The 25,844-nt window shown below is 37.3% G+C and overlaps 3 protein-coding genes across 3 annotated transcripts; all 3 read left to right on the forward strand.

The window, feature by feature from the left end:
* Positions 1–9,450: 9,450 nt before the first annotated feature.
* LOC111467630 lies at positions 9,451–12,998 on the forward strand. Its single transcript, XM_023112598.1, has 5 exons — positions 9,451–10,090; positions 10,299–10,706; positions 10,793–11,122; positions 11,209–11,259; positions 11,542–12,998. The coding sequence occupies exons 1-5, from the start codon at positions 9,556–9,558 to the stop codon at positions 12,990–12,992; spliced, it is 2,775 nt and encodes a 924-aa protein (XP_022968366.1). The 5' UTR covers positions 9,451–9,555; the 3' UTR covers positions 12,993–12,998.
* Positions 12,999–16,900: 3,902 nt separating this feature from the next.
* LOC111467572 (gibberellin 20 oxidase 1-like) lies at positions 16,901–18,345 on the forward strand. The gene is made up of 3 exons (XM_023112533.1): positions 16,901–17,462; positions 17,538–17,859; positions 18,044–18,345. The coding sequence occupies exons 1-3, from the start codon at positions 16,927–16,929 to the stop codon at positions 18,341–18,343; spliced, it is 1,158 nt and encodes a 385-aa protein (XP_022968301.1). The 5' UTR covers positions 16,901–16,926; the 3' UTR covers positions 18,344–18,345.
* A 2,776-nt stretch (positions 18,346–21,121) lies between these two features.
* LOC111467371 (gibberellin 20 oxidase 1-like) lies at positions 21,122–22,938 on the forward strand. Its single transcript, XM_023112229.1, has 3 exons — positions 21,122–21,217; positions 21,263–21,490; positions 22,564–22,938. Exons 1-3 carry the CDS (start codon positions 21,122–21,124, stop codon positions 22,936–22,938), a joined length of 699 nt encoding a protein of 232 aa, XP_022967997.1.
* The last annotated feature ends 2,906 nt before the right edge of the window (positions 22,939–25,844 follow it).

Below are 25,844 nucleotides of genomic sequence, written 5' to 3' on the forward strand. Positions count from 1 at the left end.
CCCCCCCCCCCCCCCCCCCCTTTTTTTACAGAATAACTTTCCTTTGTACCATATAAGAATCTGGCTTCTATTTCAAACCTAGCTGTTCTTTTGCCTTATAAACTTTCTAATATAAGTACATTGAAACCATATTTTTCAATTTTAATTCATGAATGTGCACAAAATCATTACTATCACTCTAACATGAAGAACACGCATGATATCCATGGAAAAGAAGTCTTTCGAGCGTGTTTAAATAGATGCATATCGATCTCAGAATCATTACTATCGCTCTAACATGAAGAACACGCATCATAGGTAGGACTTACATATGAATTAGTCGATGGTGCAATTATTTTTTTAAACATGAGCATTATTTTTTTTCTGCTTTGAAGATTATTGTTCTATTTTCTAGCTGAAGAGTTCTACTCTATTGTTTGTATACTTGGTTAATGATGAACTTCTGTCTTGTCTTGTCTATACAAATGTTGTATTTATGTCTTGTATTGTCTATACCAATGTTGTATTTATGTAAGAAACTACGAACATTTCTGTGTTCATAGTGTTCATAGGGTCAGTTATATATATATTATATATATAATACATGTTAATTACGGTAAAAAATTAGAAGAACGGAAATTTGTTAACAGATTGATATATATCTAATGGTGGCTAGCTTCTTGTGTGTTTTTTTTAGTTTTCATTTCATACTTGCATCAAGAATAAATGACAATACATAAAAGTGGAGTAATGAAATTGATGAGGTTGTGCAAATCAGCATGTGATCTTTTCTTTTTCCATATATTAAGGAAAAATATTGTTGGACAGCCATATTTATATACTAAGAACAAGGTAAAGGGTTGCTTCACTTTGATACTCAATGATTGGATGGAAAGGCAGAAGTCAATATTATGTGCTTCACAGGGTTTGCAAGCTGCTATGATCTCAATGTGGAGCTGTTGTTTGGGTCATGGATTGAGTATCACAGGGTAAGTTTATGATATTCCCACTTAGAAATATAAAAAGAAAGTAGAGTTGTAGTAGTTCAAAGTATCAAAGGAGCACTAAAATAATCATAAAAAGGAGCAACTTTTGTAGAAATGCCTTTACTTTTGCAATGTTTCTATTGGTTTGTTTACAAAATGAGAGTGAAGCAAAATGCCCAATTTCTTGTGAGCCACGAATCCAAAACTTCTCGCTCTTACCGGCCGGCTGTTCCCTTTGGCTACTCTAAAAAAGGTACTGACGTATACTTCTCGCATAAGCACTCGAGTCAGCGGATCCGCTTCCTTCCTTATATATCGTATTAACAATCGAAAGATGGACTTGTGAGCTTTTTAGTGACCATGTTCATAAAGTGGTCCAATGTTTGTTGGTTCAATGGTTTTATACTCTATAATTGCAAGCACTTTGTGTTAGAAACATAAAATAATGTCAATGCTTCCCCCAAGGGGATATGTATACACTTGATGATGTCCCATTTATAGCATATGTTAACTAGTTTTTATTTCAATAGTGGATGATTCGATCTTCTTAAAAATAATTTTATTTTTTAATAGCGAGTGAGAGGGACTTGTCGATGATTATTGACATGAGCGGTGTTGGAATCAAACATCAAAGGAGGTGCGATTGAAGGATGCTACATGGGGTTTGAGAGAGAGTGATGGGAGTGAATAAGAGAGGGGGAGAGGTGTGTGCGTGAGAGATAAAAGAATGAATGAGAGAGAGCTCGGAGGGGATGATAAATGAATCTTACATGGTATAGTGTATAAAATGTAACGACTCATGCTCAAGATTCGAATAGAATTCAACATCTAATGTCCCTAGCGTTTTCTTGGATTCCATGCAACATGATCATGTTATCTACTTCTCGCTTTTAAAAGTAAAGACTATCCTCACAGACCAACATAGGTCCTATCATGATATTTTGTCTTAACTCACTTGCATTTTAGGAAAATTCTTAAGTGATCATCCAATATAGAATTTCTTCAAACAAAGCATTTTTAACCATGGAGTTTTTATGAATGAGCCATTGAACAGAACCATACACTTTGTTGGTATAGATAGTAACTTTCATTTTCTTTAAGTCTTTTTTAGTCATCCTATTTTCAAGATCGCTTTCATTCAGACGTGATTTCATTTTATTCATGTACTTCTTTCTTTACTCGAGTATCACATAGAAACTTAAAAGTTAAGTGAACTTGACTTGAAGCAATCTTATGCTAGATGATCTCATAGGAATTTCCTAGGACTCATGTTAGTGCGTGGAGATTGTCTCCACTCTTAAAAATAGTTCAAAATAAACATGTAATATGATCATATCTCAATAAATTAATAAGAATGTCGAAACTATTAGGTGTCAAATCTAAATTTTAAATCATAAATTATTAGACGAATAGTATAGTGTAATAGTCTATCCGGATTAGCTCACCAAATAAATGAGAGTGGACATAGAAAAAAGGAGACCCTATCTTGGGGAGATATGATGTTTGATACTGTTTGGTGCCACGACCAGCTTTTGACCTTCAAAATACATTACCAACTGCAGCACTTCAATAGTGCCCACCAAATTTTGCCTTTTAATATTATGCCTCCATTCAAGGAGTGATCTTCATGAACTGCACCAAAAACTGTATCAACTTTGCAATTCTGGGCCATAAAACCCTTATCATCACTTTGTTTTCAAATTATTGGGATTATTTTTTGTAAAGCTGAAATGGAAAAAGAATTCATTGGTTATAAGAAAAAATCTGATTGTGTAAACTAGAAGATCTGAGATAGGACCCAGAGAGTTGGTGAGCTCAAACACATTCAAAGTATACATAATATTATATAAGATAGATATACAAAAAGAAACCATACCAGCTAGCTATGCATAACTTTTGCTTGCTTTATTACACGGATTTGGGAGCTTCTTTGCTTGATTAGATGGTGTTTCATGATCCTTTGAGTGAAAGAATGCCCTAATTCAGTGTGATATTTGGTATCAGATTGTTCAAATAAGTTGGGTTTCTTATGGTTTTCTCATCTTAAAATTTTTGTACCAATTTGCTCGAATGAATGTGTCTAATAAGACGAACACAAAAGCAAGTAAAATAAAATAAAGGATAAAAATCTGATAAAATTTAAATTGAAATAAAGACAACCACCCCAAAATTAAATATAAAATAAAATTCAATTATAAGACGAATCGTTTGAATTTATTATAAAAGAGAAAATGAATTTGAGATACAATTGCAAAACGAAATACAAAAGACTCGACACACAAAGACTGATCAACGCTTTGGAACGATCCCCTCTATGACTGCACACATCTCTAAAATGCTTCTCCACCTCGACCAGTAATTTATGAATACCTAAAAAAGAAAAGAAAAATAGATAGAGTACTTCTAGACTCTCATCACATTCATGACTTAGTAAATACCCACTAGACCTCATATAATACACATAGATCGAAGCAAAAGTTGTTGGATTTTGGTTTTGCAAAGATCATTCCCGAAGGCATCTCTCATTTAAGCACAAGAGTCAAAGGGACTTTAGGTCATCGTCGAACGATTCGAGACACTAATCAGAATAGGGCTAGACTGTCTCCACATTAGACACGTTTTAAAATCATGAGGCTGAGACCAAAATAGACAATATTTACGGGAATATAAGGATTATTCAACGAAAATGAAAGATGTTTATGTAACCTACGAAGCCCGACCTCAAACAAGATAGAAAATGTGAACGAGTGAAGATTTGAATAAAACAAAAGTTGCAGCCCAAATTTAAAGTGAAGATCTGAATATTGGGCTAAGAAGGAAGGGGCAATCCATTGGGTTTAGGGTTACCATAATCAAGAAGTCGATTTTATTTATTTTGAAAAAAGATTGTTCATCATAAATAATCAATTAGCTTCTGTCTATCCATCGGGGTTGTAATTCAAACAAGTATTATTTTTTTTTGTTCTGAAAAGTATTAAATGATGAGATTAAAGTGGTAAGTTTAATAATTGAAAAATTAATTTGGCATTAAATTATGATCATAAAAGGAAGGTAGATGGAGGGTTGAATTGATGTTATTAATTAATATATCCACTCGCAGCCGTCTTAGTGGTCATAACGATTTTATAACATTAAAGAGAGCTTGGGGAGTTGTGGATTATTTATTAGCACACTTTAATTAATATCTAATTTCACCTTGAAATTCATGTAAATGCTGAATTTAAATAAACATGGATCACATGCAGGTTTAAGACATAACCTATTAGCAGAAATTTATGAATTGTTTCTTGCTTTTTTGTTCTCTTTATTTCTTTTTCATAGAAGAAATGAAGATTAAATGTCTACCTGAAAACGAAATTTATGTTCATGTAGATTTAGAAAATATAAAAGGTAAATGATCCCATCAAGATAAATTGTGGATAGAAATTGTGAGATCCCACGTCGATTGGAGAGAGAAACGAGTGCGAGCGAGGATGATGATCACGAAGGGGATGTATTGTGAGATCCCATGTCGGTTCGAGAAGGAAACAAAACATTATTCATAAGGGTGTGGAAACCTCTCTCTCTCTAGCGCGTTTTAAAAACTTTGAGAGGAAGCCCAAAACGGAAAACACAAAGATGATAATATCTGCTATCGGTGGGCTTGAGTTGTTATAAAAGCTCGACTTTTTCTTTGGAACTTTTAAACAAAGTACACATTTTTTTTAGACATTTGAGTCACTATGACTATACCTTTGAAACACCTAACTTTTTTTGTTAAATCCTTGAGGATTCTACTATTAACATGACTAAGTTAAGACATGTCTCTAATACCATGTTAAAAAAACACTAAACCTCCACACTTTATTCCCATGATATTGTCTATTTTGAGCCTATTTTGAGCATAAGCTTTTATGGGTTTTGTTTTGATTTCCCTAAAAGATATCATACTAATGGATATAGTGTTTCTCACTTGATCTTCTTCTTAAGTAGTTAAGGTGGGACTCCAACAAATTCTCAAAAGAAAAAAAAAAAACATAAAGATAAAAGCAAGGAAAAAAGAGATTTTGGTTGAGCTTTTGTAGGGCATGGGAGGAAAAGAAGGGTAAAAAAAGAAGGCATGAGGCATTGGTGGGGTTTAAATTGCGTTGCTTTTTTGGGAACCAACTCAATTCCAAAGCAAATGAAAGCAATGCATAGAGAAGTGAAGAGGGGTAAGAGGCAAAATTAAAGCAGTTTTAGGGGGGGAGGGGGTTGTTCCCAGATCCCAAAAGTACAATTGTGGTAGCTTAAAAGCAGAGCAAAATGGTACCAATAAGGGAGCCAAATACGGCATGCATGTATTGGATTCAAAATATGAAGAAACCCTGATGGGTGTCAGTGCATGTGGATGAAAAACATAAATATTTTGCACATTAAAAAGAAGAGGTTTTAGAGTTTAGGGTTTAGGTTAAGGGCAGCCGGCCTAAAGTTGTGGGTGATTGTAAGGAGGGTTTAGGGTTTGAGAGAGAAAAGGGAGGGCATTTATATGAATGGTCCATCTTCACTGCTGCAGCTTTATTTGCACGCAATCACACACAAACTTAGCGGTATATCAAATTCCAAGGCTCACGTTTAGTACACATACTGCCTGTGTGCAGCGGCCTTGGATCCATCTTAAATTTTTACTACTTTTATCACTCTTTTGTATATTCAGATGTTTGACGTTTTTTATGTGTCGGTTTGTGCTATTTAGTGCTGGGATCTGGAACCTGAATGCTTCCGTTATACCTTCACTTGGGCACTTGGGCACTTGGGCACTTGGGCACTTGGGCATGTTAATATCACTAACAATTCATTCTCTAAACTCACTCAAAGTCTAGAGCTTCATTGAAAAGCGTCGGTCAATTCAGAAAACTAGAGATGACGAGGTGCAATAGTTTGTAGGCGGTTGCATGGGGCTGCTATTGGCGTTGTGAATCTCAAGTGAGGGTTTTCTAAGGATAGACTGTCTAGGTGGAAAGGATATTGAGAATTTGTCCGTTTTGGCCCGTTACGTATAAGATCTCACAATTTATCCTCTTGGAGGCCAGCCTCTTCACTGGCCTTACTGACACGCCACTCAATATCTGACTCTGATATCATTTATAACCGTCTAAGTTCACTACTAGCAAATATTGTTCGATTTGATCCGTCAGTCTCACAATTTTAAAATCCGTCTACTTGGAAGTTATTTTCACACTCTTATAAGAAATATTTCGTTTCTCTTTCAAACTGATGTGAGATATCACAAAGAGACTGACGGTTCACTTGAACTCTTGACCTTTCTCTTTGTTTGGGGAAGTGAACCAATGAAGATTTCTATGAATGATTCAAGTCAATTATTGCTTTTTTTTTCTGAATCTTTTCCAATAATTAAACACATATAGAATGGTGAGAACTTAGGGTCCATTACCCACGTGTGGAAAATCATCATAACTCATAAAATCATTGAAATTTAAAAAGTTAGCAATGAAAATAACAAGTAATAACCAAGAACTCAAAAAAGTGAGTGAAATTAAATGGTGTGGATAATGCAGGAGAAGGTAGTTAAAGCACACATAAGTGTTAATTAATATGAAGAGAACTTAATTACTTTGGGGTTGTAATCGTGCAATTTGATAATAATTATCTTATGTTCGGCTTTAAATAATGTGAACACTACATTAAACTTTCACAGTACATTCAACGTTTCTCATTAAATTAAACTTAATAATTGATATTATTTCAATTATATTATTCGATTTAGTTTCAATGGTTGCAATCTGTGAAGGGTAAGAGTTGGAAGAAACCAAGGGTGAAAGTGGTTGGATTCATCGCCCTTAAACTATATGAATGTTTATTCACGTTTAGGATTCAGGTCAAGATTTGGAATTTGTATATGTGATAGGGTAACGACTCATGCCCATGATTTGGAATCTTAATTCGACATCTTATAGTTTTGACATTTCCTTTCATTACTCGAGACATGGTTAAGCAACTTACTCATCGCTTTTAGGAGTAAATACTATTCTCATAGATCAATACATGTCATTTCAACATACTTTATCTTCACTCACATGTTTTCTAAGAACATTATCAGTAGATCATCCAATAAAGAAATGTTTCAAGTAAAACACGCTTAATTTTGGAGTTTTTAAGATTGAACTATCGAAAAGGAAGATATCTTTCTTAGCTATCTTATCACTAGAATCGCTTCCATTCAGATTCGGTTCTAATAAGGATAGAAACTCATCTAACTCTTATGATATTCATATACGATAAACCGATAAACCTTTTGTAGTGTTGTAAGGAAGTGATGGTCCATGTTCCATAAAATGAAATGGAGAAAAAAGGTATAAAAGAAGGGACGTTATTCTTTTGTTATATGGAAGGACATGGATTTGTGGGCCAACAGCTTTGAAAACAACATCTCATGAGGAATGGTTTCAAACGAAGGCATAACACCCATTAGGAAACTACACAAAACAGTCCTCATACTGCCCACCACAGAGTACCAAACACATTATATAATCATCAACTTATGAACTCATCAAACCCCTCTTGAAAAATATGAACTCCCACATGATCTTAATTCTTTTCCTCTTTTAGTGATAAAATTTATGCAACTCGACACAAAGTGGTGAAACAGATCTTGAATCATTGAGCTTTTGAGTATATCTTCATAGACAGTGCAAGTAGAGCATGTTAAGAAAGTTAGCTAAATGGAAATAGGCTTTGGTGCGGTAGAGCATGATGGGGTAGCGCTGTTTTTGCAGGTTGAGGCGCATAAACAAGAATCGACTTTGAAAGACACTGCAATGACGTGCTGGAAGGCAACAGGACGCAAATTGGCTCATATATAGAGCAATGAGCTCCTAGTGTTGCAAACTCAGGGAGAGCGTGGGAAGTTTGAACAAAGGTGACATTTTTTTCTTACTTTTATTTGTTGGGGTTTTCTTGTAATTATTGGCTCTCATTCACTAATAAGCTACTCTTGAATGTGTTTACGTCATAGAAATTAGTGTATAAAAGTTACCGAATAGTTGTTGGTAGAACAATGAACTTGCACAATGATATGATATTATTTATTTTGATTGGGTAACCTCTCGTGATTTTGCTAAGTGATGCATGGTTATTATTAGCTTATACAATATGATGACCGGTTAAATCTTGTAACGAACACAACCCTTGCGTTTAGTTGCGAACTATTCATAAATCTTTCGGTACTCTCCAATGCTTTAGGTTTATTACATGTGTAATCGTGTATTTTGGGATTGACACATTTGAATTCTATCTCATCGAGTACTTAACAACTTTTGAAAGTACACTAACTTAACCCTCAATCAAAACAATAACTCACTCCTCGAAGTATGAATGAGATCATGAAAAGTAGTCCGTCCAACTCCACGTACTCTCATAACCACATTTCTCATTCATTAGAGAGCTCTTTAACTTTCTATCATCTAGTTTGATTTAACCACTCATGCCCACTACTAGCAGATTTTATTCTATTTGAGCTTTCTCTTTCGGGATTCTCTCAAGGTTTTTAAAATGCGTATGCTAAACGAAAAACCTTCCTAGATTAAACAACAATCATATAAAAACCTTCCTAGCTAAAGAGAAATTTCCACTCTTACAAAGAATGCTCCGTTCCTCTCTTCAACCGATGTGAGATCTCAAAGTTACAAACTAATGTTTCTTTACTACACCAACAAATTCCATGTTTGTCTTAATTACAAATATATGATACTTTTTTTCTTTAAAAAAACCTTCCTAGATGAAACAACAATCATATAAAACAATTACGAAAAGTTGTTATTAAGATACATATTTTCGATAAAAAAGAAGGTTTGAAATTGAAATTGAAATAAAAAGACGGGAATGTATTAAGAAAGATGAACAAGTAATAATGTAGTGTTTTGAAGAAACATTAGAGAAGCTCATGACTTGGTAACAATAGTTGATGATAGCTACTCTATTTTTGTTGATGTTAGGATGTGATAAAAGACGTACGTACTTACCAAATACAAACCCCATTTGAGTTTTGAGACAGTGAATAAAATAGGGTTGGAGAGAGAGAGCCAAGAGTGCGAAGAGCAAGGCATTGGAGCAGAGCCCATCGATTCGAACAGTCCACATCCTTAGGCTGCCAAACAAAAGCTAACCCTTTCTCTCTCTCTCCTTCCACTTACACTCCCTCACTCTACGCTGATTTTAGGTTCTCTTCTCTCTTTACACACTACAATAACACTTTAAACTCTCCCCACTACAAATACACCAACAACGCTCTCTTTCTACTTTTTTTTTTTACACTTTTGTCCATTCATTTATTCGTTTGTGTTTGGTTTGATTTGATTATTACTTATTACATGCTTTTATTTAGCATGCCTTTTGGTGCCCTCTCTCTCTCTCTCTCTCTCTCTCTCTCTCTGATCGCTTTAATAATGAATATTTCTAGGCAAAAATAGGTAAAACTCCAAACCCCAATTGGACCCTTTTTTGTGGTTTAACTAAGTCTCCTTCTCCCATAACTCCAACGCTGCTACTACTTCTTCTTCTCTGAACACTTCATTTTTAGCTCTTTTCCCTTTGGCCTCATAATTTCTAGACTATGCCTGAAAACACTGAAACTTCTCACCAACACGACTATGATTCCTCTTCTCCTAAACACCCACTAGAGGATTCTTTAGAAACAAGGCCTCCAAACGGCGGCGGGGGCGGCCACCTGCATCGCCGCCACTTTCACCACCATGACTCTTCCACTCCTTTTATCTCTACGCCTCTCTATCTTCCCACTGGAACTGGAAATACTCCGCCGTTTGAGGTTGTGAACCCAAAGCGGACAAGATACCCGGCGGGCCAATGGAAGCTTGTGCCATCTCCATCATCATCTCAGCCGCAAATAGCCGTTGTAGGCAGTGACTCCAGTCCCTCGCCGTCACAACGTCCGGCCGGAACCGCCGCTGCGTCGTCGTCGGATACAACATCATCTCCTTCTCACTCCCCTTTGCCGTTGACGACGGGGAATAAAGGAGAAGGGGAATCTCAAAATCAGCCACAATACAGAAAGGGGAAGTATGTTAGCCCAGTCTGGAAACCTAATGAGATGTTGTGGTTAGCTAGGGCTTGGAGGGTCCAATATCAAGGTCGCACAAAACAACTGTTAAATTAGGTTCTTTTTTTTTTCAAAAATTTCTCTCCAATTCATCTAAAGTTTCCAACTCTTTCAATGTTTATGAAGATTCAACACATGGGTCATCCAAAGTTTCAAACTTTTTCAATTTTTATGAAGATTTAACACATGGGTCATCAACGTTTTTTCCAATAATCAAATTTTGATTGCCATTTTTGCAGGTGGATCGGATGAGGGTGGCATTATGGGAGGTCAAGGGGGAAGAGGAAGTGGGAAAACAAGGGCGGATAAAGATAGGGAAGTGGCCGAGTATCTCCAAAAATATGGTGTTAATAGAGATGCTAAAACGGCAGGGACAAAGTGGGACAACATGTTGGGTGAATTTAGAAAGGTTTATGAATGGGAAAGAGGAGGAGAGAGAGAGCAACTGATTGGAAAAAGCTACTTTCGTCTCTCACCTTATGAGCGTAAACTCCATAGACTTCCAGCCTCTTTTGATGAACAAGTTTTTGAAGAGCTTTCACAATTTATGGGTTCCAAAATGAGAACTAAACCTACCCCAATTCTTCCTCTTATTAGACCCCTCCCTCCACCCCCTCCCTTTACAGAAGAACACCTCCCAATTTTGAGTAAGTGATCCAATTTAGTGAATTTAGAAGTTTAGTTGATGAACTACAATGAATTTAATCTTTTGTTCATATTCTTTTTCGTGTAGGTCGAGAAAAACAAGTGTTTCGAGTCGATTATGCTTCGGTTGATTGTAGTAGTGTTCGTCGAATTGGGAAAGTAAGAATGGTGTGGGAGGAGTCAGTGAGTTTGTGGGGTGAAGAAGGAAGTGAAGAGCAGAGAGGAGGGAGGATTAGAGTTGAAGGATGTAGCTTTTTGAATGCTGAGGAGCTAACTTTCTTTGATGAATCAATGGTTGCTTGCACTATGGAATGTAATGACGATGGCCCTCTTAAGGGCCTCTCAGTTGATAGATTTGTTCCCGGACAGCAAATCAAAGTGTTTGGCAGAAGAAAATCCCCATTCTACACTTCCACTGGTTCGCTTCATCATCATTTTGTTCTCTACTTTTTCTTATCATCTCTCTCTAATTGATCTAATATTGGCTTACCATTTTCATGTCAGTTCCTCATGAGAGACTCCCAATTCTTCACTCCACCGAACTCTCTTCAAGATGTAAGTTGACCGACTTTCTACTCATTTTCAATATGAATATTGTAAGATCCCTCGTTGGTTGGGAGGAGAACGAAACACTCTTTGTAAGGGCGTGGAAACCTCTCCTTAGCATACACATTTTAAAAACTTTAAAGGAAAAACTCAAAAAAGACAATATCTCCCGAGTTAGTTTAATTTATAATTGGTACTTAGTGAGTTTGGAAAGTATTTGGTAATTAGCTCAATACTTCATGGATGTGGACTATGGCTAACTTTAGGGGACTTAAATCGGTTTTTGTTCAGCAAGTTCTTCGTGGAATTATCAAGATTTAACGGAATACTATGTCGGGTGTCTTCGAATCCCGCCGCTATCTCTTCCAAGCTTATCGGAGCTTTCATGGTACATACAAGAACCACCATCGGAAGAGCTTCGATTCCCAATTCGAAAGGATGTATATGAATACTTACCACAAGGGAAAGAAGTGTTCTTTACAACCACAACCGAAATGGTAGATTGCAAATCCTTCATTTACGAGATTTTATGTCCTATCATACGCACCAACCCTTGTATTAGGACTACAACACCCCCTTCAAGTCGAGACTCATTCATAGGCCTTTGGGATGATTGCATCAACCGCCTTGTTTCCGAGTTTTGTTGCATGGAAATGCAAATAATCCGCAAACCCAATTCACCTTCATCCACCAACCTTGATAGTTTGCAAGATCAATGGCCAAATTTAACGGGATTCATCAGAAATTTTTGTTTATGGAGAGGTGAAGAAACTGATCAAATCAAAGATGGTTACCAAGATCTCGACCCCTCTAATTCAATAGTGGAGAAGCTACTTTGGACCTATTTAGACATCCCTTATTTATTGGGTTACTACACTATAGGGTTCTTGGTAACATTTTGTTCACTAAGTCGTGGTCGAGATAACCGAGTCGTCCGAACCGATCTATATTCGTTAGATTTATCAACACCTAGTGAGAGATTGAAGGCGTTGGTCCCATGTTATAGAATTGGTGGTGTTTTATCATTGTTAGCCGATCGATGCAACAAATTGCCAATTTATAGTGATTTTGAGAGAATTGATATGGGAAATGGAATTGTGGTGGAAATGACACCAAATTTGGTGACCAAAATTTTCTCTTGTAGAAGGAAGTGGACGGCGGCGAAAGAGATTTATGATGTCTTGGATCAAAGAATCCCACATTCGGAATTCATCTTCGGAGCATCCGAGGAAGATTTGGCATTGGTTTTTAAGCCGAGGGTTTGCAGATTGAAGCCCACAAGCTATGATCAACTAATTGAGGCACTCAAAAACGTGACCAAAGCGCTTGTGGCATTGCACGATTTGTGTTTCATGCATAGAGATATTTGTTGGGAAAAGGTGATGAAAAAAACAAACGACGATGAGACAGTCACCGGGGAGTGGATTCTTTGTGGGTTTGAAGAGGCGGTTGGAGCTCCGCAGATTTACCCGTACGGTGCAGCGACGGCAGCGAGTGTGAGGCACGCGCCGGAAATGGAAAGGGGTTTGCATGGGGTTAAAGTGGATATGTGGGGAGTGGGATTTTTGATTAAAACTTGTGGGTTAATTGGGATTCCGAAGATGTTAAATGAACTTCAAAACCGGTGTATGGATCAAAACCCTGAGCACCGGCCAACCGCCGCCGACTGTTACCACCACCTGCTGCAGCTTCAGTCGTCTCTGTCAACGTCAACCGGAGCAGCGGGTGGTGGGTTGATTTGACTGTAAGAGATGGAGAGTTTGTTAAAGAAAAAGCTTCATACATTTTTTTTTGTTGTTGTGTTGTTGAGAGAATAAAAAATTTACCTTAAAATTAAAGAAGAAAAAAAAGTGACTAAAACAGGAAGTGGGTTTCTGGTAATTCTGGTCTGGCAAGCTCTACCTTCGAAAAATGGCGGCTGTTTCTGATCGAAAAAGTGTTTGCCGTCGTGTTTAATCAGATCAGATCAGCCAATTTTCAGGACTGATGTGTAAGTTTAACAGTGTTTTTTATTAAAATTTTCCCTTTTTTCACGGGTTTGTTTTTCTTTTGATCGGAATAATCTTCAATCATTTTCATTGTTGTCATTTCTTGAATCTTTTTGCCATTTGATTTGAACTATGGAGAGGGTTTAGATGATGAACTTTTATTTACTCGGTGGTTTATATGATACGGCGAATGATATTGTCTATTTGACGTATTAAAAATAGAACTATGAATCCAAACTAGCTTGAAAGTGCATACAGCTTGGGGGTGGTGACACATCGGCCGACATAGATTGTTGTCAATTGTTTTTAAAGAATCAAGAGCCGTATGTACCCGACATATAAACCAAATGAAAAAATATTCACCCTCGACCACCTAGAAACCTGGTAGCCTCGCGAAATATTTTAGCCATTTTTCATTTAGAGGCCACTAAATATGGGTCCATGATAAAGTTGGGTTGAATATATCCAATTTTGTTGTAAGCCCACAGTCATCCAAAGTTCGACCTTGATCATAATTCATGTCCATTTACTTCGTGAGGAAGTTCTCATTTGATATGCACATGTGGTAAGCACGCGTTAGGAACTCTTCCCGCGCGTATAGGGCACTCGAGTCGCATTTCCCTCGCCATTTGACCCATGTTTGTCAGTTTTTCATCTCGATTTTGATATTAATTGTATTTTTACATGAATTAGGTTCCTCTAGGAGATTTCCAGAATTTCTAAATTCCTCTGGCTAGTAACCACTCTAAAACACACGCGACAAACCTGTAAGTTGTCGTAAGGACTTTAGACAAGTAATACCTATTGTGATTGCTAGGACGTACTAGCATGCAAACTTACTTTACCTTAGGTAGTTTGAATATGCATATTTAGGACTTATATGGGCAAATCTAGATAGGTGTACATAATGTTAAACTAAATTATGAAAATTCCTCGGTTTATTAAATGCATTCTGATGTGCAAAATGGAGAATAAAAAACTTGTGATCTACGCTCCAGGTTTTAGATGGACGTTATCTCCCTATTGAGCATGTTTGAATTGTATGTTAAATTGTGTGCTAGATTCATGTGGATGTTTGTATGGATTATTTATGCTTAGTTGACCGATAAGAATATCTTTATAGTAAGCTTACATGAACGTTTAGATCTTATTTTCAGTACTCTAGGTGGTCGATACAATATCTTCCTAGTAAAGAATGTAGTTTATATGTTGACTATGATTAGTATGCTTTCAATAGACCAAGCACCCTAAGATCGTGAGAGACAATTAGAGACTTCGGTGCACCCAGAGATTTGGTTTAACCACGTGGAGTTAACCCCAAGCAACCTGGAAACTAGTTGAGATTTAAACCGCCTGAATGCCCTAAAACCAAGTAAATCTCCACAACATCTAAGGAAAATTAGGAGAAATAAGATTGAGGTAACGTGAATGGAACAACTTGAGAAGTCATTGTTGTGTGTAGGATATAACCCGCCTTAATAGGGGGTGAAAGACCATAAAATAGTTGACTCGAAGACTCATTATTGTATGTAGGGCATAACCCGTCTTGAGAGGGGACGAGGGACTACATGAATAGAAGACATAAGAAACTATTACTGTATATACGATAACCCACATTGAGAGGGGACAAGGACTACATAAGTAGAAAATGTGGGGAACTACTACCATATGTATGATAAATTTCCTTGAGAGGGAACGCTACGATGTGTATAATAATCCGTCTTGATAGGAGACAAGGGACTTCACAAGTATCTAGTTGAGGATATACTATTGTGTGGGACAAACCCACCCTGAGAGGGAAGAGGGACTACATAAGTAGTATATAGAAGAGCTATTATTGTGTGCAAAGGAAACCCGCTCTAATAGGAGATAAGAGACTACATAAATAGTAAAGCTCATAATAGGCACCACTATGGTGTATGGTAGTAGTTAAGAGATTCTTGAACTAGGCTTGAACTTCTTTGTGAGACCCCACATCGATTCAAGGGGAGAATGAAGCATTCCTTATAAGGATGTGAACAACTCTCCCTAGTGGACGCGTTTTAAAACCGTGAGGCTGACGATGATATATAATGGGCCAAAATAAACTATATCTGCTAGCGGTGGGCATGAATTGTTACAAATGGTATCAGAGCTCGTCATTGGTCTTAGTAGGGCTACACTCTCTCCATAGTAGATGCATTTTAAAATCGTGAGACTGACAACGATATGTAACGGCCTAAAGCAGACAATATCTGCTAGTGGTGTGCTTGAGTTGTTACATACTTAAAGCCCTAAGACAAGTCCTAGAAGATTATTAAGTTAAAGATGCGATGAGAGCCTACGTAGGCTGCGTACTCACTCCTATCTCATTTTATTTTTTAGGTACGAGTTGAGGTGCCGACCCATGCTGTCAATGTTTATGTGTATTCTTTTTTGGGTGGTCATTGCATTCTTTTTGTATCTGTCTTTCTTAAAATTTTACCGTATCTTTGGTAATTTTTTTAATTGTTTACTATTTTACTTTTATTATATTTCTTTATGTGTTCATCCTTTCGTGGCAATCCGATCGTAACATTCCGGATAATTTAAAACAGCTGTTCTTTTTTGTAAATTTTTCCCAGCCAGCAAATTGATTTTTGTTCTTGTTTGGCCCTTTTTTGTTTATGGCAAAGGAACGACATACATTGGTACTCTATCGAATTCAACATATTTTAACTTTTTTTCTTTTTTGGCCTTCTTTGTTTCCAATAAAGGAATCAACACCGTATCAACTCCATTCCAATTCAAATTCAATGTATTTCAATTGATTTGAGGAGACCATCGCAATATGGTTATCTCTTAATAACTATTAAATAAAATTCTCAAACAAACCTAAAATAGTTATTAGAACGAATTTTCAAATTTAAAAATATCATACGTTATAGTGTCCTATTAATCATATCACTGTCTAAGTCTATACTGTTCTCGTTCAATTTTTCTTTTGGACTTCTCTTTAGGTTTTTACACCCTTGTAAAGAATGTTTCGTTCCCCTCTCTAACCGATGTGAGATCTTACAATGCACCCCCCTTCGGGACCTAGTGTTCTCGTTGACACTCGTTTCTCTCTCCAATCGAGGTGGGATCTCACAATTTGCCCCCCTTCGAGGCCAAGCGTGCTCGTTGGCACACCGTCCGGTGTCTGCTCTGATATCATTTGTAATAGCCGAAACTCACCCTAGTAGATATTATCCTCTTTGAGTTTTTCCAACAAATCTCTAATAAATGTGTTTTTGAGGAAAAGTAGAAAAGGAATTTTTTTTAAAAGACAATCTAATAATGAATGTGAGCCGTTACATACCGAAAATGTAATAACGTAAGAAGAACGGAGTTATAATAGGCAACTAAGTAACAGAAATCCAATCTTGCATAAAACTTTTGGCAATTTGACATTAAACATTGCTAAGTCAGAATTAACATCAATCCATTATCATTGTGTGTGGTTGCATGACCCTCGAGATAAGTGCTCATTTGGATAAATCTCTATAAACCTATTTGGATAAAGGATAATACATACTTTTGAATAAGGATATTACTAAATTTTCTTGGGAGAATACCAAATTTCCAAATTTACCCTTCTTGCCACCTTATAAATCTCCGGAACTCCCACCTCTCAAATCCATTCAATTTCTTAGTGTTACTACTCAAATCTCTCTCCAAGAAGGCAACAATGGCGCTGAATTGCATGAACGCAACCGAATCCTCACCGGCGTTGAACCAAGTGAAGAATAGGGAGTACCTTCCGGCATTTTGTGGCTCCGACGAGTCAAAGATACCGGAGGAATTCATTTGGCCAGAAGAGTTTAAGGCAGCGGAGGTGGTGCCGGAGCTGCATGTTCCACATATTGACTTTAAGAAGTTTTTTAGTGGCAATGAAAGTGACATTGAAGAGGCGACGAGGCTGGTGGATGAGGCTTGTAGAAAACATGGGTTCTTTGTGTTGGTGAACCATGGAGTTGATATGGAATTGATGAAAGCTGTTCATGAGTGTATGAATGAGTTCTTTACAATGCCTTTGGATGTGAAGCAGAGGGCTGGAAGGAAGGTAGGTGAGAATTATGGATATACTAATAGCTTCATTGGGAGATTCGCATCCAAGCTTCCTTGGAAGGAAACCTTTTCCCTTCGCTGTGTGGCTGCTCAAAACTCCTCCGCTGCTCATGACTATGTTCTTGACACTTTAGGCTCGTCATTCTCCCATCATGGGTATCTAAATTCCACTATCTCTACCTATGCCTATTTAATCCTTACACTTTTTTTAATTGTTTGATGGTGTTTTAGGAAGTTGTATCAAGAGTGTGGGATAGCACTGAACGAGCTTGGTATGAAGATTGTGGAGCTTTTGGGGCTGAGCCTTGGCATTTCAAGAGAATGCTTCAAGAATTTCTACGAGGACAACGATTCAATATTGAGGCTTAATTATTACCCAACATGCGGGAAGCCAGAATTGGTGTTGGGAACTGGCCCTCATAGTGATCCTACCTCCGTCACAATCCTTCACCAAGACCATGTTAGTGGCCTTCAAGTGTTCGTAGATGATCAATGGTATTCAATTCCTCCAACCCCGGATTCCTTTGTCATCAACATTGGTGACACTTTCATGGTATGTATATGCAACACAAAATTAGGATTAGGGTTTCGTCAACTTTGAATATAAGCTCTTATGGTTTTACTTTGAGCTTTCCAAAAGGCCTCGTGCCAATCGAGATATATTCCAATTCCGTACTTATAGACCCATAATCCTTCCTTAAATTAGCTAACGGGGACTTAATTTTTTGTGTTTGAAGTCTCTGACAAATGGGATTTACAAGAGCTGCTTGCACCGAGCTGTAGTGAACTGCAAGGAATCAAGAAAATCATTGGCGTTCTTTCTATGTCCAGCGCATGACAAAGTGGTGAGAGCACCGGAGGAGTTGGTGGAGAAGAATCCACCAAGGAATTATCCAGATTACACATGGGAGATGTTGCTTGAAATGACCCAAAAGGATTATAGGGCTGATTTCAAGACTTTGGAAGCCTTCATGGCTCGTGTTCAAAAGGAAAAGTCGTTGGAGGACACTGCCTCCCCAGCTGCGACGTCTGCTTAAACCAATCTACAAGATGTTCATTCATGAGCTTTCTTGGGAAGAAGAAGAAGATCACTTCGTGTTTAGTTAATATATACAATACACATGTTTACGCTTTGCTCATCTTTTGTTCTGTTCGGAGGTTGTCATATAAATGATGTTTTAAAAGCTTTCTACTTCTAAATCATTATCGATCTCTTTTCTTGATCAACCATTATATCTAAAATGAATGGTACAGATGAATAGAGTTTGTATCAAAAGTTTATAAAATAAAACCAAACTTAACTTAAACCTATGCATATCTTTCAATATTTTTTAATTGTCAAGCTATTTTTGTTGGTGTTAAGTTTTGAAACAAAGGCTATAGATGGTGTTCATAAATTTTTCAATTTTGATATATTTTTAGTTTATAAACTTATTGTGAAAAATTCCCATTGGATAAGATCCTTATTGGTACGAGACATTTTTAAAAAATAAAAAATAAAATTCATTATTCCATTGTTGTTAAATACAAAAGTGAAAGGATTCTTGTAACCACATATCTAAATATCCCATTACATAATAAAGTGAAAAATAAACCACATAAATTAGTTAAAATGACCCTCAACCCATGGGGTGTTGGGTGTGGTTCTAGTTAAGTCGATATACAATATTACAAAGATCATTAGAGGTTAGTTGAAGACAAATCTCACATTATGAGAGATTAGCTAGCGAACTCTATCCACAGCATCATTTAGAAGTTGTGGGAGTGACTCTTCTATGCTTGCCAGTTACTAAGACTGTTACTAAGATTACCTGCATAATCCTATGTCTCCTCACGGGGCACATTTTTTGTGTAGATAATCCAACTTAAATGTTGGTCACACAACCCTAACCAGTCTAGGCTTGGCTTGACGACACTGGTATCGAGCGAAAAAGAAAATGGAAGCTTTATTGACATCATACCAATATGGCTTGGAGACCTTTGTCAGCTTACTTTGTTTATGCATTGAATGAACGGTGAATTGGGTTGAGGTGGGACCTTGCACACTATAAAAACAGTATGGTGACTGCTTGTCTGAATATCATCCATGGAAGGTTAGTTGGTTGACCTTTCCACAGGACCATAAAAGTCACTAGAGCTCGTGGGGAGCGATCTCCCATGTGCCGGCTAGCTATTGCGTCAACCTATGTGGTCCCACACCCCCTCCCCCCTCTCAAGAACGAGTTTATAGCATAGAGGCCTTGCTTAGGAGACCGCTGGCTATTTCCACATGGTTGGGCACCTAGTCGTCTCGATACACCTCCCCTATCTGTGCCTACCTCAATGGTACAGGAATAAGAGTAGAATCTCGACGAAATGTGTACCAGAGTAGATAGGTAGCAAAGACTTTGATGATACCCTCATGTTGCTAACAGCGTGAAGAACTTTTGTGGTCATGCTTGGATGCCATGGAGGATTACTAAGTTCTTAGGGGTCTAGACAGTTTAAATCTCATCTCTCGTTTCTAGAACACTCGAAGTTAGCTCCTCGAGCCTAATCCAAATATATAGGTGTACTCAAATTTACTAGAAATATTTTGACCTAGGTCAACGTGTAAACTGTACTAGTTGTAGCACCTCAATCTTAATTGAGTTTTCTCAAGCATGCTTTGCTAGGAAAATATACCTATTGATTACCTAAGCGCGTAATCCATAATTTAAACTTCGCCTTGGTCATATCTAGAAGCTGAGTTCCTAGGGTGACTAGGTGGTTTTATGTGGACTTCTGACTCTAGATTGTTCTTCTCCAACTTCTCGAGACTTTCTTAGTCTGAGAGCACTAGGGTCTAGACCTTTTGATAGTTGCTCACAATCTTACGGTGCTTAGTCTATTGGAAACATCATGACCAAGATCATTGTCTAGCCAACCTAACTCTAACATTATCTTTTAAAAATGGTCCACAATAAATATATATATATATATATTTTTTTTCACTTCATTGTCTGCTTCTTTATTCTACAACACCATTTCTAAAATTCATTTTAAACAACACTTCAGCTTAAAGATAATAGCTAGACATATGAAGGCACTCGTGGACGATGATGGAGAACTTAGCTGAAAGAAGGGAAAAGAACATAAAAAAAAACATCTAAAAGTAAAACAAAAAACTTGAAGAACAAAACGATGAAGGACTAAAGAATGTCCAAACTAAACAAGTGAGAGAATTCAAGAATATGGAACACATTGAAAAATGTTAAGCATGCAGATATGAAGAAGGACACCGGGAGAGATGAAAATTAAATGTTTTTTTTAAGATACATGTCCGAGTGACAAAACTTAGTAGTGATAATTGGCTGCGTCCCGTTCATCTCTTTCTCTAAAGGCTTTTCAGACTCAACAAGATGGGAGACTAAACAAAGTTCTTCGAACATCAGATCAAACTCACAAGCCATCTGGTAAGGCAGGTAAGCGAGACTCTCTCTTTGGCCTGTGTAAGGGCGGAACAAGGAGTTAAAAGGAGAATGAAGAGTAAAGGAAAGAGAATGAATCTTTGTTACAGGCAGTCGAGTAAAAGAGTTCAGTCACATCATTTATAAATAAGAAATATATCTTCATTAGTCTTTGGGAGAAGTTGAAAGCAAAGCCATGAAAGCTTATGGGAGAGTAGTTATTCCTAACAAATTTATCCCCTATAAATGTCCGGAAATCCCACCTGTCAATTCCATTCAGTTTGTTACCTATCATACTCTCTTACTTATTCTATCTTCTCAAATCTCTCTCAAAAAAGGAAAAAGAAACTATTTTTTTCTTTGCATGCAATGGCTTTCAAGTGCAAGATGGCAACCGAATCCTCATTATCCGCTCACTCAAACTTGAACCAGGAGATGAAAAGGGAACGCCGTGAGACATTTGGGGGCTCCGACGCGTCAAAGGTGCCGGAATATTTCATTTGACCGGACGAGTTTAAGGGATCGCAGTTGGTGCCGGAGCTACATGTTCCACATATTGACTTGAATAAGTTTTTGAGTGGCAATGAAAGTGATGTCGAAGAGGCAACGAGGCTGGTGGACGAGGCTTGTAGAGAACATGGGTTCTTTGTAGTGGTGAACCATGGAGTTGATATGGAATTGATGAAAGCTGTTCATGAGTGTATGAATGAGTTCTTTACAATGCCTTTGGATGTGAAGCAAAGGGCTCAAAGGAAGGTAGGTGAGAATTATGGATATACTAATAGCTGATTTGCAGCAGAAAAAAATATGATATTTGAAGATATATTTTAATAATTAGTTAGGAGTAGAGATATTTAGGGATAGGTTAGAAATATATTTTAGGTTAGATTTAGATTTGATTAAGGACATATTTTTTTTATTTATAGTTAGTTATATATTTTTCGTAAACGTGGTATTAAACGTGGTAAACATGAATGAAGATCATACCTTCGATCCCAATTCTATTTCTATTTCTCATTCTCAACATAGTATCAGAGCGCCGATCTTGGTGTTCTTAAATATCAAAATTTCGAATCAGCCAAATCCAGCCTCAAAATTTCGGATGATTTAACACATTCTATCACTCTAATCAGTTAGGATATTCACTCGTTCCAATCAAATTAAATGGAGCGAATTAACAATTATGGAGTAAATCAGTTATGCATGCTCTTATTGCCAATAACAAAATTGGCTTCATTGATTGATAGCACAATTGAAGAACCGTCCCAAGATGCAAATTCAACTGAATTTGAACTATGGAATCAGTACAACAATATGATAATATCTTGGTTAACTCATTTCGTTGAACCAGATATCGCTAAAGGCATTATTCACGCCAAGACAGCTCATAAGTGTGGGTTGATCTTCACGATCAATTCTCACAAAAGAATGCTCTAGCAATTTTTTAGATACAAAACTCGATAGCAACGATGTCACAAGGATCCATGGCACTGTCAACATATTTCACCAAGCTCAAAGCACTCTGGGATGAACTGGAAGCGTACCGCACACCATTTACCTGTAATCAACGTCAAATACATATTGATCAACGCGAAGAAGACAAGTTGATGCAATTGCTCATGGGGCTCAATGAGTCTTATAAAACAGTGAGATCTAACATATTGATGATGTCTCCATTACCTAATGTGAGGCAAACCTATTCATTACTTCTACAAGAAGAGATGTAGCGTCAGGTAATTTCTGAACCTACTGAACTTCAAATTTAATTCAATTTAAGGTGGGAAGTGAGGTTTGAATAGGTTTGATGGTGTTATAGGAAGGTATATCAGGAGTGTGGGAAAGCATTGAACGATCTGGGCATGAAGATATTGGAGATTTTGGGGCTGAGCCTTGGCGTTTCAAGAGAATACTTCAAGAATTTCTATGAGGACAACGATTCAAGATTGAGGCTTAATTATTACCCACCATGTGAGAAGCCAGAGGTTGTGTTGGGAACTGGCCCTCACACTGATCCGACCTCCGTCCCAATCCTTCACCAAGACCATGTTAGTGGCCTTCAAGTGTGCGTCAATGATCAATGGTATTCAATTCCTCCGACCCCAGATTCCTTTGTCGTCAACATCGGTGACACTTTCACGGTATGTCACACAAAATTACAATTAGGGTTCTTTATTTTCCATCTTCCTTCTTCTAAACTCAACTAATTTTGAAATGGGTTGTTTATTTTTTGTGTTTTGAAGTCTCACAAATGGGATTTACAAGAGCTGCATACACCGAGCTGTAGTGAATTGCAAGGAAGCAAGAAAATCAATGGCCTTCTTTCTATGTCCAGCGCATGACAAAGTGGTGAGGGCACCGGAGGAATTGGTGGAGAAGAACCCACCACGAAAGTATCCAGATTACACATGGCCAATGTTGCTTGAAATGACCCAAAAACATTAGAGCTGATTGCAACACTTTGGAAACCTTCACAACTTGGATTCAAAAAGGAAAAGTTGTTGGACACTGGCTGCACTATTATCCCGTCTGGTTAAACCAACCGTAACTATGTCTCTCTATGTATGCCAATAAGTTGTTTGTTTATGAGCTTTGTAGGGAAGAAGAAGAAGATCGTGTAGCGTACGGTCCATGTCTATCTTCTGTGTTGCTGGACGTTTCAGAAAAAAAAAAAAAACCCTTTAATATACACATATTTCACTGTTCTTATCTTTTATTCTGTTCTATGCTAGTGATGTGCATGTTTGACACTTTACATTAAACCAAAATCAAACCCTAAACAACATCCAACCTTTTGTGACATGATTAAACCATCTAATTTGGTATCAGAAAATGCAGGTTAAGAACTGACATTTTTGGATCTATTGTTTGAATGTTATGGTAAAATTACTATTCTGCCCCTATGTTAAGATTTCCAAGAAACATGATGTGTTGTATATTATGCTAAGTTAGAAAGAGGATATGGAGGACCAAAATGGCAATATGGATGAGTGCATTATGTATGAGGTAAGAAATTACCAAAATGACTATGTGATGAGATTTGTGATTAATGTTGTTTTATATGCTTTGCTAAATGTTAGAAAAGAGGAGGAGCTCTATGATTTGTGCTTCGGGTGATTGATGGGTGCTATCTCCCTATTGAGCTTGCTTGCTTGTATGTGTGCATGATATAGTATTTGTTAGCTCCAAGTGTGTTCTCTCTGTAGAGCGTGTTTATCTACACAAAACTAGGGTGTTACACTTAGGTTGGCTAGACGATGATATAGGTCAAGATGCCTCCAATAGACTAAGCACCTTACGATCATGAGTGCCAGTTAGGAGGTCTAGACCCTAATCTCCCATATTAAGAAAGACACGAGAAGTTGGAGCAGAAAAACTTGGAGCCATAAGTTCGCATTGTTAGGATTACTATCAAGATGAACACAAAGAACAGTAGAGAGAAAATTCAAAGAGGAATATTGACGAAAGGTTTTATTGATGACTTCAGGTGTACAACAATAAAGAATACAAAGAATGAAAACTAACTGGTTTGCGTTATATATATAGTTTCAATTTACTAAATATAGCTTTGAGAGATTTAACCACTAAGATATAGTCTACCAATATATCTCTATCCAATCTTTAACAAATATCTACCGTATATATCTCTACTCAATTTTTACTAAATATCTACATTATATTTCTACCCGATCTTTTACGTATATAGGCATCAGGCTCCATATCCCAACAAAAATTAAGCCACCAAGCAGCTCTAGGAACCCAATAGACCTCCTCAACTCCTAGATGCGATCAAGATGACGTTTAAATTATGGATTATATGCTTAGGTGTTCAATAGGTATATCTCGCTAGCAAAGCATGCATTAAAAATCTTAGTTAAGATTAGGATGCTGTAGCTAGTGCGGTTTACACATTAACCTAGGTCAAAACATTTCCAGTATACTTTACACCCTATCGTGAGCGACAATTAAAGGTATAGATCTGAGTACACCTAGAGATTTGGATTAACTTTGAGGAGATAACCCCAAGCGTCCTAAAAATGAGTGATGAGATTTAATCTGCCTAGGAATCCATAAGAAGCTAGTAGTCCTCCACGGGAACCAAGGTAGTTCTTCAAGCTAATAGAAGTGTGATGGTGTCATCAGAATCTCCACTACCTATCCACTCCCGTATCCATTCTTGGGGGGGAGGGGGATGTGGGACCACATAGGTTGACCCAATAGTTTCCCAACACACAGGGATATCTCCACCCAAGCTTTGGTGACTTAATGGTTTCGGGGAAGGGTCCGTCAACTAATCTTCCATGGATGATGTGCAGATTAGAAGACACCATTTTATCCCCACAAAGTATTCTAGGTCGCGCCTCAATTCAGGTCACCGATCATTCTCTACATTATCAAAGAGCAAAAAGATTGTAGCAACTCAGAAAGACAAAGGTAACCACAGGCCGTTAATAATTGGTATAGTGTCGACATAGCTTCCACTTCCTTTTCCCCTCCTGTATCAGTGTTGTCGAGCTAGGCCAAGGTCGGTTAGGGTTGTGTTACTAACAACTCAATTGGATTGCTTTGCACAACATACTCATTCTGAGAAGAAATGTAAAATTATGCATGTAGCCTTATTAGATGAACAGTATTGGAATCACTTTACTTAAAGATAATAGCTTTCCATTTGTGTCAAGAAGGCAATTGGAGAACTTGGATGGAAGGTTAAAAAAACATAGAAAAGCATGTAAAATGAACAAGAAAAGGACGAAAATTAGAGAAGATCCGAAGAGAGCATGCAAGAATATGGTGATACATTGAAAAATGTTAAGCATGCAGATAGGAAAAAGAACAACTCAGAGAGAGATGAAAATTAAATGATTTAAAGAAACAAAACAAAGGAAGAGACAAAATCAGAAAATAAAGATATTTTTAAGGTCAGATTTAAAAGGGAGTTGTTAATTTGATTCTCATCCCCTTTCAGAAAATCATGAGTTTTAGATTATGAGTACTTTGGAAGAAGTGACAAGTATGTGTTGTAAGAATCATGTGAGGAGGAGAGATAAAGAGAATCCCAAATTTCCAATTTACCCTTCTTGCCACCCTATAAATCTCCCCAAATCCCACCCAT

This window comes from Cucurbita maxima, unplaced genomic scaffold (genome assembly GCF_002738345.1).
Source record: "Cucurbita maxima cultivar Rimu unplaced genomic scaffold, Cmax_1.0 Cma_Scf00034, whole genome shotgun sequence".
In the NCBI taxonomy this organism is placed as follows: domain Eukaryota; kingdom Viridiplantae; phylum Streptophyta; class Magnoliopsida; order Cucurbitales; family Cucurbitaceae; genus Cucurbita; species Cucurbita maxima.